Source organism: Hermetia illucens, chromosome 4 (genome assembly GCF_905115235.1).
Source record: "Hermetia illucens chromosome 4, iHerIll2.2.curated.20191125, whole genome shotgun sequence".
Lineage (NCBI taxonomy): Eukaryota > Metazoa > Arthropoda > Insecta > Diptera > Stratiomyidae > Hermetia > Hermetia illucens.
Genome location: NC_051852.1, coordinates 101381869 through 101402519, shown reverse-complemented (window position 1 = coordinate 101402519; position 20651 = coordinate 101381869). Strand labels below are relative to the sequence as shown.

Genomic DNA, 20651 nt, shown 5'->3' with positions numbered 1-20651 from the left:
TACATGGTTACCATTTGAAATTAACCACACCTACGTGCTATGGTTCGCGGTTACCTGGAATACGCATTAGCTCCCTTTGCAATCTCCTGAAACACCTGCACTCCTCCTCTTGTGTTCTACTCCAAGTGCGCTTGGGGCAACCTACTCGTCGGTCATCTTGGAAGAGTGGATTCCACTGCTTGGCGTAGCTAGAAATGTAATTGTCGCCCGTTCTTAATGTCTAACTTATCCATCGCCATGTGACCTATCCACGAGCTAAATGCTGACCACATTGCATCCTATAGTGTACTGTAGTGTACCGTTACGGTCTTGAATGAAGTGCTCTAACACACTTCAAGACCATAGATTGTTACGCCAACGATTATTACTATCTACAGCAACTTCTGTCCGATCACAGTGCATACTTTGTTTGTTATAGTATCTGACCAGCATACTCCGATGGTACGCGAACGGGAGTCTTGCAGCCTTTGAAAAACATTGGATTCACTTTCCATGTGCTACTCCCATATAGTAATACAGAAAAAAAAACTAGCACAGAACAGTCTCAACTTGATCTTGATGTTGAGAAAACTGTATTTCCAGATTTTGGACAAGGCAGCGAAATCGGATGTAACACTGTTAATTGATCGACGTTCGTACGGAGAAACTTCAAAATAATTTCGACCTTCTGCAACTACCGTTTACATATGCTCAAATTTAATTTTTCATCAACGCACTAACATCGATGTCTCCGCATGTGTGAAGAACACAGGCGAAATAAGAACTTGGGCGGCCTTTCGGCTAGTCGCGACACGCAACCGAAAATCTCATTCGCATTACCTTTTAAGATTTCCTCTGCGTTCCGCTTTCCTGCTTTATCGTCCAGTATCCGATCTTGTGCGAAACCTCCATTATACTCTACTCCACGTTTCCCCAAAAGACCAAATGCGTTCTCTTCCCTTTCTCGTACTTGATCACTTGATGGCTTCGCCTTCTTCGAAGGCGGATTCCTGTCTTTCGCCCCGGAATGGCTGTAGCTACTACTGGAAGCGCCTATTTGTTTGTCGCCAAAATTAGTATTCTTGCAAGTGGTTAGAAAAACACCTACTCACTTTGGTCCTTAGGGAATCCTAAAAAATTTGGATGCGAGACATTTCCGTGGATCACAAGCAAAAACAAACCACCAACTCCGAAACACCGTATAAAATTATAATATAATAATAACATATATTATCTACATCCAAAAAATTGTTCTATATTCACAAAAACTTTAAATTTATCCAGCCGTTTCGCTACTCTTTTCTCCTCGAAGCACTAAACTCAAATAACGTGTGCAGCTCATCAGCTGTCCCTCTAATCAGCCGATGTCGGGTCTCGCTAATCTCGTGCAAAAATGCATTTTCATTCGCCTTAACCAGACCAACCGTTAGGCGTACACTTCGAAATATATGAACCGGCCAAGTTTGAATGCAAGGTTGTTGTTCCCTTTTGACTGGTCATGCAATATTTCAACATTGTTATTATATACTAATTGGCAATTTGTTTACAAATACATAAATGAGTTTTAGAAATTTTAGGGAAAAGTAACAGGTGGTAGGTCTCGATAAATGAAATGATTACTTTTTAAAATTTTAAACGGTTGATGTGGACTAACCTCGCGGAGGGAAAAAGGAATTGGGATGAGAAGTCGACCGTTGACGTCCTTCACAGGGCCATCGAAAGATTTGCGACCACATGCAAGCTCTTTCGTGATACAGTAGACATTTCTGAAACCATTGCTTTCTGCGACATATTCCGTTTCCTGACCAGCGCTCTGACAAATTTGCCCTTGTCAAGGCGTACACTATGCTGAATTTTTTGGGATTTCACTCGGTATCAGAGGTCGAGTGAATCACGCCCACCATCACCCGCAGCGGTCAATAGAGCCTTTTCCATTCATCCGCTTTCCCATTTTCACAGTCAGCCAGACCTTAAGCATGTGTAGCACCCGAGCATTTTTGATGGCGGTCCAATGGTAATCAATATTTTTAAGGTCTGCCGTCCGATCAGTAAAATAGCTCTGCCACTTTTGAGCGACAACTGGATCATACAAGCGGTCAATGTTAAACTTAGGGGGTCGCAGCGCCTTACGAGAAATCGCGGACGTAATGCGCAAACGGGCGATAGCAACCAGCAGATGGTAATCCTTTTGGATGCCGCTATCAGGGCCTCTTTTGTTACGTACATCCAGGAGACAAGCCCTAATTCTACTGCTGATGGCGAAGTGATCGTTTTGATTGATAGTGTGTTGTCGGTCAGTTGAAACCAAACTGACCTTATGGCAGGCTCTGTGCTAAAACAATGTGCCACCAATGACGAGGCGGTGGAAGTTGCAGAAATTCACGAATCTCCCACCACCTTTAGGAAGCCTCCTCTGAAATATGTAACTGCTCGTAAAAAGCATCCTTCTTCACTATATCGGAAGTCTTCGTTGGTATGCAGCATTGTACAATTGTGATACTCCTCAATTTGGAAATTTTGCAGTTAGAAGTCTATCAGAAACTAGCTCCCAGGTCAAGAGAGCGCTCGTTTCGATCGCCGTTAGAAACAGTCCAGTGAATGTCCAGTTTATATCATTGGAAGAAAGGGAACATTCTGAGGACGTCACTACAGTTGTCGAGGAGCGTGTGTACATTGCAGAAACCTAGCTGAAGTTCGTAGCCGTGAGGTCAGTCCCTTTTCGAGGCGTTGATGATAAAGTTTGATATTTTGCAAGCTCACAAAAGTAAAACCAACATGGAAAATGAAAGAAGGAGTTAAGTTAGGGCTCCGAACTCTATTCCGGCGGCTTTTGAGAGTGAGCAAGTGGGCTCCTGGGCGTCGATATACCTCGACCACAGTGTCTCTGTGGTGGATAACTTGGCCACCATGGCATCTAATTCTGCAAGTGATTTAAATTTCGAGAAAGAAGTGTTCAAACATAGTACCACCTCACCGAAAACAGTAATAAAACCAAAGAAATATGTATTAAAAACAGATCGCTATACTACAAAAATGGTAATAACACTCACCGCGTGTGTTCAAGAAGAGCAACAATAGGAGGTATTCCACGACCAAGAAAAGGATAGCTTGAAAGAAAATCGCTGGCCCGCGACGGCGGTTTCGGCACCCACTGCATCTGTCTAAGAAGGACAAACGCAGAAGATACTAAACGATCAAAAAATTAACCCATTCCCATGAAGAAAGTCTTCTTCAATTCTGCGATCTAATGCAAAAGACGGCATAAAGTCTGAAAAGCACATTAAATGCCAGAAGTAACGGAGTGTTTTGAAAAGGGTGATCCGACCAGGGCTCATAGAGAACAGAACTCTGACAAGGAAGAATTACCCTTCTTGCAGGATGGAGCAAAAATAGTTGAGCTGTCCGAGTTTATAAGTAACAAATACAAGCTATTAAAAACACAGTGAGAGCCATTAGGGTCCTCTATAATAGGTCACAGAAAGAGGAAAGAGTGTCCAACCAAAAGCTGGAATTATCCGTCCAAACAGTGTTACAGGCGACGCAGGTGACCTAACCGTAGGGGTATCAGCAGGCGCCGAAAAAGAAAAGCACACTAGTGGTTCTGGAGAACAGAAATAAAAGTACGGAAAGAAGGAAGCCAGAACCCTTAGTACAATCATCGGCAACCGAAGCAAAACTTAAGGGAAACGAAAATGGTGGATGGGCCAAGGTCATTCACAAAACGACGAAGAAAAAATCGAAGGTAGACGGAGATACTAAAAAAGGTCGAAGCTGACCATGACCTAAAAGATCTAAGCGACGAGGTCAGCAAAACCCAAATCCACAAATGACTATTGTACGAAAAAAGGGACGGGATAACCGGCATATTGCCGGAAGAAGTAAACGGCAGGATTTCAGGAAGACAATGAACAATAGATCAGTCGGCCAGTAGCATTGTGTGTGCAAAAATAAGCGTCGCATACGTGTACAGCTGCTACAGCCCCTTCCCCCCACATTATCTGAGTTTGAAGGCATGTTAGACAACCTTGTTCACCACGCAAGAGGACGAAATCTGAACGTGATTGCCGGTGACTTTAATATATGGGCCCTGGAGTGGGGAAGCAGAAAAAAATAGCGCGAAGCGGATATTTGAGGTAGTGTAAAGACTTTTCGGACGTTCGATCGTAGAGCTGACCATTGTTAGCTCTGCACTGACGCGTTTTATATCCCGGCATGTTAGCAAAGACTACACCCACAGCGACCACCAGGCAATTATCTTCCAACTGTGTAGGTAGCATCGATCAGGTGCAAGAGCATGCATATAAGGATCCAAAGAGAATGCTTTAAAGAGCCCCGCTCTAAGGCGGATGTAAACCCGTGCCCTAACTTAAGTCTGCAAGAAAGGAGCGCTGATACCTTTAGAGATCTCTTGATGCCATGATAACCAGAAACCTCGTGAAATTCCTAGAAAGGTGTCAGGTACACCGCAACCCTCTAGTGGCCAAGTGTGTGCGGAGTGAGATCGACGAAGAAAATTTCCTCAATAGAAATCAATTTCTGCAAACCCTTATTACCTATAATAATGATAACCGTCTGCTCGACATGGAATATTGAGTAGTCCTCTACACTGGTCGCTATTCTGATTCACAATATGTTCCTCCACTAAAAAAGGCATCCTACCCCTCTTACTCCCCTTCCTTCCAAATAAATCAACTACAGTGATTGGAGGTGTTCTGTAATCTCCTCCAGTTGCAGCATATTAAGTTACTGCCAAGCTTTCTTAGGTTGAATATTTTTTTTTAAATAGTGATGTAAATTATTTATTAATAAAAATGTTTAAGAAAAAAATTACATATGTTCACCAAATTTCACCACCTTTTCATCACTTTCGAGTATATTGGATGTGACAGGCAGACAGCGGGAGATTGGCATTGTTTTAGACAAAACCTGACAAAGAATCAACAGTGATAGCACATGGACGGATTCAACAAATTTCGATAAATTTGTGTATTCACTCCATTCCCAAACCCTTCGATTGGATCCCTAATAAATCACGAAATTTTCTGATTCCATAGTGGAATCTAGTCTACCATATAGTAAAAGAGCTACGCCAATAGTCATATCAGTATCTTTGTTACAGCCGCTAACAACTTGTGAAACTGCTCGGTCAGCCTTCATTAAATCTATAACTGTCTCCGGTCTGCTGCCGCTCAGACTTTGCAATTTCCCGGCCTCGTTGGTGTTTCTTTCTCCTATTACGCAAGGTCTCCACTATTGTTCAACAATTATGTGCTACACTTTTCAATTCAAACATCAGAAAATTTCTTCATTTCTCACCTTTCTTCCTTTCATCTGTGCAGCGCCACACCACACATTTCTCACTTCTCTTCCGAATTAATTATACTAAATTTCATAGACGTTTGCCCCTTAATTTCTCATGTAATCATTTCAGCACTGAACGGATGGATAAATGTTGGTTATTTGCATTAAATTGTGCAAAAAAGACAATAGCGATCTGGCGATGATTAAAGTCTGTTTTTCTCCGCCAGCTGAATTTCGTTAGCGATCTTCGCGAAACAGCCTTTTCCTCAGTTCACCTGAGTGTGGAGCAAGGTGTGAGGTGTGTGAAAGTGAAAGAAAAATAAATATTACGTAGTCGAATGCATAAAAAGTAGAAATGCTGCTGCCTTCCTGATTTGGTCGTTCAAGGTGATGGTTTGGTTTTGAAATTCGGCTGTTTGGGCCACCAGACCAAACATGGGACCATGTTGGGAGCTTCTTTTTAGCAGGTACAGGTTTCGCATTAACATGGATCGTAAACTGGTGTTTCGGAAGTCAACAATGCATGAACTTGCAGTGAACGATGAATAGATTGTAACCTGAATAGCGTGCAAACATGAAGAGCCGCGGTTAATACGCGCCTTCGTAATCCAAAACAATCCCTTTCCCAATGGAATTGGAGCGCTCACATCAATCCGAGAAGTGAACCCAACCGGATTGCAACACCCCAAACTCAAATTGCCCTAATCAATTCTCATGACCCAGTTTCAAAAATTTTCCACTTTTTGTTTGCTTTTTGTTTCCCTTCTTGACTTCTCACATATTTTCTAAAGGTTTTTCTAGATTAATTTCTTCAAACATTTCCAAATATATTATGTCAGTGATAACGAGAAGCTTTGGAGATAGCCTTGGCTGCCGTCAATTTCGACAACTTGAAAATCTCATGCCGAGAATGTTTCCACATATGATTGTTCGTACATAACTTTCGTCGTATAAAAGGTTAGTTATAAAAGATAGATAGCTTTGGTGTTCCCTTATCGGGATAGTTCGGCCTAGCTGTGTGTGTTCGACTGTGTGGCATGGCTATCTCTATTTTTCTCATTCGCTACGATAAAATAAATTAATTTCCTGTCACCCGAAACTACAATCTGAAAATTACGTAATGAATTCAATTTGTAACTACGACAGAAATATCTTTTATTTATTATTTCATTGGCGCTCGCTTTCGGTAGATAGAACCTTTACCTTTTCAATTTCAATTGCGTTTCGTTACACTTGAACAATTATTGAAGTGCTTTAGGGCCTACACGACTAGGCCACCCAGTTATGCTACAATAATCAGTCAATCTAATTTGGAGTCACGGGTTAAATGATGTATTGCAATTTGTACTTACAATTGCTACTCCATTTTTCATAGACTCAGACTTGGAGACCAGGAAAGAAATTGATTTGAAATGTACGCGGAATGTACCATAAAGCCACTAAGCCTATTGCATTTAACTTGTGATTCTTTTTTACTTTCTTCAGATCACTTGATCCAAGTCCAAAATATTTTGAAATATAATTTATAGTGAGACTGGGATAATTAAATTTTTATCTACCGAAAGAATCGTAAAGAATTGTTTTGTTTATAATCATTATCATAAACGGCGCAACAACCGGTATCCGGTCTAGGCTGGCCTTAATAAGGAACTCCAAACATCCCAGGTTTATGCCAAGGTCTACCAATTCGATATCCCTAGAAGCCCCCGCGTCAGTCAGCGTCCTAGCTTATACCATCGCTCCATTTCTACCAGGGTCTGTACAGTAAGAACTTTCACCTTATAGTGAGACGTTTACAGGGAAAAAGTTTTTGTAAGCTGAAGTAAACTCTCGAGCTTTAGGGTTTTACATCCTGTCGCGGTGAACCCTTCAAACAGATTCATTAATTACAGATCCGATAGCATACCTGTGCACGTACACAGGGGAAAACAAGAAGGATATTTCGGAAGAGACAGCGGGTGGAAAGCCTACCCAGGTCCCCGAAGGAGTCGCGAAAGCAATAGAGGCTGATCGGGCAGAACCGATCAATGAAGTGGATCTGCTGTCCATAGAAGAGAAGAAGTTGGACGACCTTGATGTAGACCTTCCAAGGCTTAAGTTGGATGGCGAAACACAAGGAAGTACCATATCGTAGGAGGAGGACAATACTCCGACATTAGAGAAGAGCTCCAAGCACAAACGGAGCCAATGGCAGCACTAAGATAGCCCAGATAAACCTCCACCGTATAAAAGCTGCATCTGCAGCAATTACAAGGGAAAGTTGCAAGGATACCATTGGAATAGTGTTAGCCAAAGAACCCTGATTGTATTGAGGGCACATTCGCTGTCTGGAAGGAGGAAGCAAACAGGTAATTTGGAATTCCTCTCGTGAAAACCAAGAGCTTGCATCGTTCTCAAAAGAAATTCAAAATACGTGTGTCTTTCAAAGTCTAACTGGAAGTCAGCGGAAGAACCCGACAGGCAACCGTGTTATCACGATACTTCCCAGAAGACGACACCCGAATCCCACCAGAATTATGTGATTGGCGAAGCTCTGCAAGAGGAAGGCGTTACTCCTTTTTTTCGGCTGCGATGCCAACGCCCACCTCCTCAGTAATGAGTTAGAAATACATAACGGAAGGAACACGTAAATACGTAACGGAAGGAACACGCCGACATTCGTGACCAGCACCAGGCAAGAAGTAGTAGACATAACTCCTGGGAACACTGAGATGAGCGGCTTGATTAAGAATGAGAGGTGTCAGATGAGCCTTCTGTCGGATTAAAGAATAGTCAGATTTGGCATTGAAGGCAACTCGAAAGTAGATAGAATAAAAATATAATATAATATTAGAATAGGTAGGGCTGACAACCCTACACGGAAAACAACTTGTTATGAAGCCACAACAGGAAGCTCGGACAGGGCGGACTTTAAAACGACAGACCCGGAAACGACAACGGATCAACGATTTGCGCATTTTCTCATGGAATGTGCGCTCCCTGTACAGAGATGAAGCTGATGAGCAGCTAGCCGATACCCTGTCCCAATGTAGGGCTGATATAACAGCGTTACAAGAGATGCGATGGGCAGGGACCGGTTTCCTGGAGAAGAGCCACTACACCATATATTATAGCGGTCATCCAGTAAACCATGTGCTCGGAGTAGGTTTCTTAGTCAGCCAAAAAATGAAACCTGCTATTATCGGCTTTGAAAACATAAGCGAACGGCTGTGAACTCTGCGCTTGCGAGGCAAGTTTAGAAATATATGCCTCATAAACGTTCCCTACAGAGGAGACTGCAGAGTCGGAGAAGGATATCTTCTACGAGGCAGTAGAACGAACCCTCGAAGCCTGCCTCAGATATGATATCAAATCATACTTGGGGATTTTAACAGCCAAGTAGGGAAGGAGCCCGTATTCAGGCGATACGTTGGCTCCCATAGCTTACACGAAAAAACAAATGATAACGGACTGCGGATTATTCAATTAGCAGGGTCACACGAAATGGTTGTTGGAAGTACCTGGCTTTGCGCGGAAAGCGGTGCTCCGAGCTCGAATAACAATACCACCTAGAATCCCCTCTGACAGTCAGGTGAGAGTGAACACTGAAGCTATCCACAACACAACCCTCCGCGACACCTACAAGAGGGAAATGGATGCCGCAATAACCGCAGTCAACAGAGGACCTGGAGATGAAGCATCAACAAATAATCTTCACAAACACCTGAAGAACGTTATCATTGATACGGCCACAAGCATACTTGGCCCCAGCCGCAAAAGAAGTCGGAACGGCTGGTTTGACGATGAATGTAAGCTAGCAACGGAACGGAAGAATGCCGCATACCGAGTAATGTTGCATTCTCAAAGAACGCGGGCACGCGATTTCACAGACGGAAAAAGGAAGCCTGGGAACCAACAAATCTGTGAACTACAAAAGTACAGGAAGCAACCGCACCAGGTGCGGAAGTTTTACCAACAAGCCAGCAGGATGAAGACTTATACACCTCGATGCTCATCCTGCCGAGACAAAGAGGGAAATCTGATTTCCGACAGCATGGGCATATTAGAGCGATGGGTTGAGTACTTTGATGAGCTACTGAACACCCAGAACATCGACGAGTTGGAGGTCCCGCCAACTGAAGACGACGCACAAATACTGCCACCATTAAGTTTAGGAGAAACAGTCCGTGCAATTCATCGGCTAAAAAATCATAAGTCGCCACAAGCCGATGGAATTACAGCCGAATTAGTTAAATATGGAGGCGACCAGTTACACCAAGTGGTTCATCAACTTGTGCTCAAGTTATGGGACAGCGAATCAATGCCTGACGATTGGTAACGAGGCATTATCTGTCTCATACATAAAAAGGGAGATATCACACAGTGCAGCAATTATAGAGGTGTCACGTTGCTGAGTACCATCTATATATTCTCCACTATCTTGCTAGGCCGGATAGCCCCATACGCCCAGAACATCATTGGCCCATACGAAAGAGGCTTCACTCCAGGAAAATCAGCAACAGATCAGATTTTCTCTCTGCGGCAAGCGATGGGAAAACTGTTAGAATATGAACAACAGTTGCACCATCTATTCATCGATTTTAAAGCCGGCTGTGATAGCATAGCCAGGGTAAAACTGTACAAGGCCATGAGAGAATTCGGTATCCCGACGCAATTAATAAGACTGACTAGGTTGACCCTGACCAATGTGCGAGGCCAGATAAAAGCAGCAGGATCACTCTCAAGACCATTCGACATCAACAACGGTCTACGACAAGGGGATGCCCTATCATGCGTCCTCTTTAACCTGCCCCTCGAGAAAGTGATCCGCGATGCTGAGATAAATGCAAGAAGTACGATCCTCCTTAAGTCCACCCAACTACTGGCCTATGCTGACGATATCGAAATCATGGGAAGAACCACCCGAGACGTACAAACTGCCTTCGTAAAGATCGAGCAGGCGGGGCGAGATCTTGGGCTGCACATCAATAAAGGCAAAACAAGATAATATGGTGGCAATATCAGTACCGAAAGCCCGAAAACCAACCAACCAACAACATCAAATCGCACTGGTCAAACCCGGAAAGTCTATAAGGGCAATATCTATGGTAGAAAAAGAAGACGAGGCAGACCCTGCCTAAGATGGAGCGATGGCGTAGGTCAGGACGCCAGACAGCTTTTAGGGATATCGAATTGGTGGACCTCGGCGCAAAACCGGGATGTCTGGAGTTCGTTATTAAGGCAGGCCTAGATCGGATACCGGTTGTTGCGCCGTTGATGATGATGATAATATTAGAATAGAGATAGATTGGGCGTCCTACACAAGACACCTGACTGACAACATGGTCTATCTGCAGGTGACATTAGGCGTGGAATAGAGCTAAAAACAGTGTTAGAAGGTTTCATCAGAGTCATCATTGACTGCAAAAATGGGAAAGAGGTGCGAAAACTCTTCAACCAGCAAGCAAAACGGAAAAGCTCCAGGAAATTCTGTCAAGGGATAGAACAAACCAGTGGATGCTCCTATATAAAGCTATAACCAAAGACAAGGCAATATCTTCTCAGATATCAAGTCTAGAAATCATCTTAGGATTTCTCCTCATATTGGTAGGGGGCAATATAAAGAACGTTATCATACATACGTGGCCCCATCCGCAAAAAGAGTCGGAACGGCTGATTCGATGATAAATATAAGCTAGCAGCAGAACGGAAGAATGCTGCGTACCGAATAATGTTGCATTCTCAAAGAACGCGGTCACATGCAGAGACTTCTCACGCACCATGCGCGCAAATTTTACCAACAAGTTAGCAGGTTGAAGCCTTACACACCTCGATACTCATCCTGCCGAGACAAAGAGGAAAATCTGATTTCCGACAGAATGGAGCGATGGGTTGAGTACTTCGATGAACTGCTCAACAAGAAGATCTGCGAGTCGGAGGTCTCGCCAACTGAAGACGACGGACAAATACTGTCACCACCAAGTATAGACGAAATTGTCCGTGCAATTCGACGGCTTACAAATCGTAAGTCGCCAGGAGCCGATGGAATTACAGCTGAATTGGTTTAATATGGAGGCGACCAATTACACCAAGCGGTTCATCAACTTATGCTCAGCGAATCGAAGCCTGACGACTGGCAAAGAGGCATTATCTGTCTCATGCATAAAAAGGGAGAGCACCAGGCAAATCAGCAACAGATCAGATTTTCTCTTTGCGACCAATGTACGAGGCCAGATAAAAGCAGCAGGTTCACTCTCGAGACCATTCAACATCAACAACGGCCTAAGACAAAGGGATGTTCTAGCATGCGTCCTCTTTAACCTAGTTCTGAAGAAAATGATCCGTTATGCTGAGGTAAATGCGAGGGATACAATCCTCCTTAAGTGCACCCAACTACTGGCCTATGCTGACAATATCGATATCATGGGAAGAACGATCCGAGATGTACAAACTGTCTTGATCCAGATCGAGCAGGCGGTGATTGGCGCGAGATCTTGGGCTGCACATCAATTAAGACAAAATATATGGTGGCGCCGTCAGGACCAAAAACCAACCAACCAAAAACATCAAACCGCACTGGTCAAACGGGAAAAATAAAGATGGGAGACTACAATTTTGAGACCGTTGATAATTTCAACACCTACGATGACGAAATTCGCGCACGGTTGTTGGCAGCCAACAGAGCCTATTTCAGCGCACAAAAACTGTTCCGTTCGAAATGTCTCACCATAGTGTCAAAGCCCTTACTGTGCAAGACAATGATCTTGCCATGCTTCATGTATTCTACGGAGGCTTGGGTTCTTAGCAAGAAAAATTCCGAACTTTTGGCCGCGTTCGAGAGAAGAATTCTCCGAAGAATTTTTATCCCCCTACATGAGAATGCACGATTACGTAGCCTACATAACGACGAAATCTATGAGCAATACCACGACACGGTTGTGGATCAAATTCGGCTCAATAGGTTGCGGTGGTCGGGCCACTTAATCTGTATGAATGACGATGATCCAGCCCGGAAAGACTATAAGGAAACTATCTATGGTAGAAAAAGAAGACGAGGGAGACCCTGCCTGAGATGGAACGATGACGCAGGTTAGGAAGCCAGGCAGCTTTTAGGGATATCGAATTGGTGGACCTCGGGGAAAACCGGGATGTCTGGAGTTCCTTATTAAGGCAGGCCTAGACTGGGTACCAGTTAGTGCGCACCATCCCTATAGGTCCTTCTTGGATTGACTTCTCCCCATCTGCACATGTAGATTCAGGCAAGGAGGACGATTTTCAGAATGTCCGGGAGTACCTAAATCGACGGTAATTGATATTCTTTCTCGGTGGCATCTCGAATCACTCATACCAAGCGATAACATGACAGCACGGTTTCGCTTCAATAAGAAGTTTGAAACACGTTTTAGCAACAGGCCAATCTGAGAGAACATGGCATTGACATACGTAAGCATACCAGCATATTTCAGGCGGAAATATACAGCACAGACAGATGTGCCTCCTTCAACGGCGAAAGGGACTATAGGGGCAGAACATTGCTGCTCTAACCGGCAGTCAAGCCGCTATTAAAGTACTTGGGTTCTACCAGGTAAACTCTAAACTGGTATGGGAATGTCTTAACAAACTGAATACACTTCATTGAGTTAGAAAGCATTGAGGCAGCGGGCGAGCTAGCCAGCAAGGGAGCAGCGACTCCGCTATATAGGTTACGGCATTGAACAATAAAGACGAACCGCGGATGGAACTTTACTGGGCGAACTTACAAGGAATGGTGTCTAGGGTACTTATGGGAAGCATTCGAATCCAAACGTTCGAAAAATGATTTAAACCTCACCAAGAAGAGCCTCCTGATCATGGTGGGAATACTCACTGGGGACTCCTGGCCAAACTTTTACCTGAGAAAGCTAGTAATATCTATGGACACTATCTGCAGTTTCTGTGAAGGGAGTGGTGAAACCGCCGCACATGTTCCAGGACGGCACTTTTAGGACGCAATGTGACGCCTCTTGACAGGATTATTATTATCAGTTTTGAGTAGACCATTTACGAATATGGATCGTTCTGCGACTGCTTGGGAGCTTAAAATTGCACAGCTGTACTATCGACACCGTCGAATTCTCATCCACGATGATGAACAACTGATAAAGTGGAAGAATACTTCACGATGGTTCTTAACCGTATTACATTCGGTGAGGTTCCTCCACGTGTGGATGAACTGGTTAGTCACCGTAACATGCGGATACGGACTGTTCCTCCAAGCAGAAGAGGAACCATTTCTAAGAGCTTAGATATTGTCTTCTATTTGTAGTTAAGTCTAAAATTGATAGACCAGTAGCTTACTCATCAGCACAAAGCTGATGAAGGGAGTAAGTTGCTCCCGAAATATATATATACATAAAAAAATAAAATTGTAGTTTGGAGTAAGCTATCAATTTTAAAAGAGAAACCATTTCAGCCATTTGACCGTTTCCCCGCAGTTATTTATCGCTTCACCTGCAGTTACTGCAGATCTGCTGCTTTCATTCATACGGAAATGTTAGGAATTCGAGATCTTTCCCAGAGAGTGAAAAAAGGAAATGATCGTTAAGATTCGAAAAAATGGCATCTTTACGAAAGTGGCGATAACACACCTCCTTTGGGATAGCCTTCCGTTGCTTTTGCTGTTAGGTAGCGATCAACACCCACTTCAGCACACAATAATCTATACATTTGCGTAGAATAGCAGCGTCCTCTTAATCAAACCTTCATCGACACCATGCTCCCTGGCGGCATTACAAAGTTTTGGCGAGACCCATAGTCAGAGGTACTTCAAAGTCCACAAACACCCCCATCGCGTACTCATCTTTTAGAGTTGCGTCCTCTATTTTTAAAAAGAAAGAGTGAAAAACAGATTCAGAGGAGTTTCCACGCTGGTAAGCAGATTGGTTTTTATTTTGTATGTGTGACCTTAGCGTCTTCTTTTAAATGTGACGCTGAACCAGTCTCCCCGAACGTTTCATCCAGAATTTTGTTAATTTGGATTTGAATAGTCATCTTTCCGGCTACGGTATGAAGACTATCTTGAAGAGATCTGTGAAGAGGTAGCTTAGAGCAAGACTAGAAAATCGTTTCCTAGAAGTCGCTCTAGATGCTCTCTATATTCCTTTAGCTACGCTGGTTAGATACCAAGTACTATGAAGTGTTAAGTTGCAATGTATAGCAACTGTCTCTTTCCCTTCGCAACACTTTGGTGTTGAGAATTTTACACATACCACCGACTCTCTCCCTCCCACTTCTGTCACCTGTTATCCCGGATGGTGTACTTCCAAGAGAGTCTACACTGGCTCAACTCATGAAAGTTCCATCTGATCTTCCAAGAGCAACTTCATCGACTCATTCGTTTTAAGGACTTTGCCTACCAGCTCTGCACCAAATGCCTCTATATTTAAATTTAACCATTCATTCTTATTGCTTTTACACGCACGATTTAGAAGTCGCCAGTTGATTCTGGAGTTTTTGCAATTTTCGATTCCACCAGAGGACTGTTCTACCCCGTTTCCTTCAGGTAATAGGAGAAAGCTATCTAAATGTATGCTATTTCCTCAAGGATCGTTTGCGATCATAACGGGTCGCTCATGATACGGAGAGTGATATCCGCAAGGTACACGAGTAAGTATTTCTGCCAGCTAAGGCAGTATACCTAATTCTTAGGTAGTAGGTTCGAGAACGCCTCTCGGTGACGAGCAAACCGTGAATGACCGGTGCACGTCGGGACACACTCGGAGTCTCCGCAATCATCGATATGAACCTAGCTCTGCCAAGGTGGTAGTTGTGAGGCGTATCAGGAACCCCTTCAGGAACCGGGTCGGGTGGTGCGCATTGAGCCGGTATTAGTAGACCACCCGAGTGAACGCTGATCGGTCCATGAGTTCCTCGGGGAATTGGGGTAGGGTCTTTGTCCCCGAGTGTACACCCGTTCCTGCCCATTGCGGCCTATTCCCTTGCACACGATGCGCTGATAAAAATTCCCATGGAGAGCAAAAACAAAACAACTCAAAAAATCAATGAAATAGCAGAAAAAAGAAAAGTTAATTACAATTGGGGGCTCACGGCAGTTCCCGGCAAAATAGGTAGCCGGGCTGAAGCACCCGAAGTGGCGTCGGGTTGCCCAAATAAAAAGGAAACTTTGGAAACTGCTGTCGGTGCGGGGACGGTAACTACAGTACTCTGCAGTCTTCCTATCCCGGAAAAGAAGCCCAGATAAAATCGCTACAACTGAGCAGGTCGATTCGAACACGAACCTAGTCGTAGCGCAGTCGTTAGTCCTAGCTAGAGCGGAAGAGAAAATGTTCATCGCGAAATGCACAACAGTTGTGAAGCGTATGCGGCCGGCACCGTTCCTCCAGAAGAACGCAAAAGGAGACAACACGCTAAGCTGTCAGAAACCTGTCTGTCCAAAGGTAAGGAGTGTATGAATAGTAAATCACTAACAGAAAAGACGAGGAAACGAAGAAGTGGAGCAGTCTCCATACAGAAAACGAAGAATGGCAGAGTCCTCGTTTCATTAGGCCCGAGTACAACTAACAAGAGTACGTTCTGCCAAGCGATCAATGAGAAGGCTCCCGGTTTTAGCTTAGAGGCTAGAAATCCGAAATATTGTTTTGCTCAAAGAAAAGGTCGAAGTGGAGAAAGCCATAAAGCGTGCATGTCCAGATATCACTTTTACAAATGTTTGAGGCCAAAAGCTCGCTGTGGTGGAAACCCATCTGACCTTGCAGTAAATCTCGCGCTTAAACAACGTGCTACTTACAATAAGACGGTTAAAAGTATCGAAATCCGCAGACCTCTGATCATTGTCATTGCAGTACTCAAGACCGTTTTTCCAACTTAAAATTTAGGTCATCCAACATGATCTCAATGTTACCTATAGAAAGCTGCTCCTGGATTGCTTTGAGTTGCTCGTTTGAATCCTTCTCCAGTGTATCGGAAGTTTCCATTGGCGCGTAGCACTGTACTATAGAAATGTTATTAATTCTGAATCGAAATTTCTCAGCCACTAATTTGTTACAAACAAGTTCCCAGGTACTAATCACGAGCCTTACTTTAATCGTCAGCAACAGTCTGACAACGGATTCACGTTTGCTTCCACTTGGTTTTCTAGAGTATACAAACATAGTTTCGCAAGAGGGAAAGGAGTACTCTCTAAACTCCCACCAACATTAGAGCCACCATGCCGTCGATAAGCGTTCACAAATTTGAGAATTGAATCACAAATCGTTGATCAAAGAAAAAGCTTGTAGTAGAAAAATCAGTCTTCTTGTAAAACGTAGTTTCGAGGTATGTAGGTTGCTAGTCCACAAATCTATACAACCTTCAGTGAATTCTCATCCTCCATCTCATAGAGGAGTCACTATTTCAGCAGGACATCAAATTTCCGACATAGATGAGGATGTTGCGCCTTCTAAACACTTGGGGGCTAAAGAGACTACAATGAATTGAAATATTGTGAATCAACCCATTGAGACGGTTGCATACATCTCAAGGCCTTTCTAATTAGACTGATTGCAATGTCCTTTTTTCAAGTAAGTTTCGAATCTTCTTTAGTAATACTATTCCGTGGTATTGTAACCACTGTTAAGCACTTTATCACTTGGAAGTGATCCTCTTGGGGCAAATTTCACTGAATCAAAGTTCTAGAGTGAAACGAACCAGATTCTTTATCCTATCTAAAACTCTGAAAAAAAAACATAAATCATCTAAAGCATGAGCGCTAATTATATATATTCGCAGGTCACATTCAAGAATCTCCTTAACTGTACCCGAAATCACTCAAATTGAATACGCATGAACACTTCTTTCTCCCCGACCCTACCAACTATCTCATACATAGTACATAGTCTAACTTTCACAATTGATATAGCATTGCGTACTTTATGATTTACTGAGGTTACGCAACGCACAGCTAATATTCCATTGCTACGCGCGAAGGTCTCATGGCAGACACTCTGATAAAGGGTGTCAACAAAGAGCTCCAGCATATTTTCTTTGGAGCCCTACTTTTCATATGACTCGGCCGAAATTCCAAGAGAAATTCCCAACGGAGAATCTTGAAATGTTGGCTCAAATAACATTTCATCAGTCATATTAGCGCGTATTTACACCCGTACGTACATATGTATGTAAAGAAGTTAGCTTGCGGGTATGGTTGAATAATTGTCCAAATGAGCTTCGAGGGCACTAGTTTAGGCACTTAAAACTGGTCTAGCGCGGAAGTATCGCCAGAGATAAGATGCTAAAGGGCTTCAAGTTAGACTAGCTTTTGTTGGACTAAATTGCGTTAGTGCTTTTGCGTATTTACTTTGGGCCACTGGGAAATTTTAGAGAGTCAAGTATTTATGTGGAATTTTCATTCACTTTTCAATTATCCCATTTTGCAACGCGCTTCCAACACTTATTACAATATCAATAGACGATAAGGCGAAGAGCGTGTGAGGCGTGTACGCAACAGCTTAGAGTGTGAACTACATGGTATCCTGCCCTCCACACGTTTGCGTATCTTATTCTGTCCAGCTCCACTCTCATAGCACTCATTACCCAATTCCAAAACGCAAACACGCACCGGTACCGTCGCTTTTCAACCACGTAACCTTGAATCAGCGAAACTCAGAATGTCTGGCACGTACTAATGTTTCTTTGATTGTTTCATTACCTGCCCGAACCTGGCCCGCGGAATAAAAAAGTGTCTAATGTTCAGAGAAAGAAAGAATATTTCTGTGACCGCACCAACATGCTCAAATAAATAAATCGTCCATTCCAACAAGACCCGCCCGCCTCAACTTGAAGGTTACCACGTCCGTCATTAGCACGAAATTCACAGAATTTCGTCGGAGCTTTTGGGCATAGGCCCGGACCTCACTCGCTTCAGAGAAAAACAATGCAAAAAAGCAGGAAGTCTGCAAGATGCAACGTCTTACCTGCAGTCGCGAAAGGTGAATCATTGCATTGGCGTTCACCTTCTAAGTCACCTCTTAAATTCGTCGTAGTAGACACAACTCGTATCACTGTCGATCAGCCCCAATCCGTGGACCCCAATAATTACTCCGTCTTATTGCTGACCACGTCTTTGCGCCCCCTTGCACCACTACTTGCCGGACAGGTGAATGAGTGATGAAGTCGGTCCGACGGAGGAGAAGCTAAGGTAGAAATGCAGGTAACGTTGGTCGCCAACTGCATCTCTATAGCGAGATGCAACGACATTCCTATTGACCGTGGTTACGGGAGAATTTCTCTTGGGATCTGCATCAGACGGATATTCAGAATGGAGCACCTTTATTGGTTTTTTATCCATAGAAGCAGACTTACTAGGTAGTTGCTAATGCAAATCAGTTCTTACAATTTTTCGGTAGTTTAACCTAACTGTGGTTAACAGTAAACTACACACCAACAACAAGATCATTGTATCTTGTTTGATAAGGTTCCCAATCCAGCTTTCCTGGTGTACGAGAATATGTATTTGAGGTCAAACGAATTACACAAAGTTAATGTTCGTTGTCATTTGCTAGAAAATTGACCGGCAGGTGTTCAGTTTACTCAAGGGCAACAGTACCAAAGCATGTTTTGGCTATCAAAAGATTAACCTTTGGAGAAAGCACTAGGGAAACTTTATTGCCTAATGTAAACCACACGTTTTAGGCTAGGAACTGATGGTACCTCTATTTCAGGAGCGAATATTCTATACCAAAGGACTCTATTTATAACTTGACTGAACTGAAAGCCAACTGGAATAAATAAAACTGAAATATCTTTTTAGATTCTTATGCATATCTTCCGATAATACTTTTAGAATAATGGCTGGAACTGGAAAGACACCAGACTAATCGAATAATAAAATCCAAGTGAACCTTCCTTTTTCGAAAAACAACCAACGCGGACGGTGGTGGATACAGTAATGGCCATTATTCTCACTTCACCTTGAAACGACAGAGAGAGTTTCTCGTCGCGTTCACGTCCGCAATCAGAGCACTTCATTACCACCCGTTTTGGTCAATGGTGCTCAATGCAAACGGTAGTGACGCGCAGTGGCGCAATCGTTGAAATGACTAAAATTTAGTGTGCTGGTTGTAATGGCTTCTGGTGTCATGGCGGGCGTCCGATCACTTGCCCCACGATGTCCTTGAGTCAGAGCTGTTTTGCTCACACTTAAAGATCTCAACATTTAATTCTGAGTTCAATTTCAATTTCTTTACAACCAGAAATTTCTTCGGAAGACTTGGAGCGAATGCAGATCTGATTTGATGACGCCTCCTGTAGAGGGCAGTGCTATCAATCAAAAATGAACGAGTTGAGAATGATGGAAATGCTACGAGTAGAGGTCAGACAAGGATAATTTACAAATTTGAATGTCTTTATCGTGAATGGAGGCGGCAAATTATTTGAGTCACTGACGTCAGATTACTTGGGTCTCTAGACAGACATTCATACATAACCATATAAGCGTGTAAATAGTATGGTGTATTCAATTGACAAAAGATGGAGTGCATTGCTAAATTGGATTTAAATCTCCGTTATCTCACCCATCCTGCGAAAACTGAGGATTATTTAAATTACTTAAGACACTACCGTGGTCACATCCGTTAAAGTAACCAGAATTAGGATTATTCTACTTCGTTCTGGTTGCGGAATACATGAAAGTGGGATCTGTACCAGCAGGTGATGAGTACGGGATATCTGCGGAAACACGGAAATGTGTCCTGAATGGCTATCAAATCTACAGGTAAGGTATTACTCCTTTGCCAAGGCCTCAGGGGGCAAATAGAAATGTAATAATGAAAAAATGATTCTGTGTACTAGGCTCATCTCATCATATCAACTTACTTCGTGCGGACAAAGGGAGCTCTCTCCAGATAGGCTTCTTCTCACCTTTGGAATGAAGACCATGACAGCCACAAATACTAAACAACATTAGGTGGAAACCACAGCCAAGCCAAAACCGGAGCAAAGACTCAAACTGGAAGAATGGTATGAAGGCTTTATGGTTTTTCTAACTGAGAAACTTTTTCCTACATTGTGATTGACACACACCAGTCATCAGATCAATTGCCGCATGGTATTTACATACCTCGTCCAACTATATATATTTTTGGGGAAATTAATGACTTAAACTTCGGACCTACTCACCTCTTAATACACAGATTCAGCAACTTTTTTTGTTAGTAGGGTAGATGAATTAACATTTCCGGACAGAGTGTTGGACTCACGCAACAGTACGCTGTCGGAGTATCAACTAAACAACTTCCTGTCATCAGAGAGCCGCGGAACCGTTTGATACATTACTTCGGGCAAGCCCACCTGCTCTCCCGGCTTCGGGAGCCCTCAAGTCAGGAAATTCCTTTCACCAACGGAAGGGGACTGGAGGA

General features: G+C 43.3%; 1 protein-coding gene across 1 annotated transcript; it reads right to left on the bottom strand.

Moving 5' to 3' along the window:
* Window positions 1-1271: 1271 nt before the first annotated feature.
* On the bottom strand, window positions 1272-16409 carry LOC119654011. The gene is made up of 2 exons (XM_038059174.1): window positions 16160-16409; window positions 1272-1471 (listed from the first exon to the last, which is right to left on the bottom strand). The coding sequence occupies exons 1-2, from the start codon at window positions 16407-16409 to the stop codon at window positions 1272-1274; spliced, it is 450 nt and encodes a 149-aa protein (XP_037915102.1).
* Between the last annotated feature and the right edge of the window lie 4242 nt (window positions 16410-20651).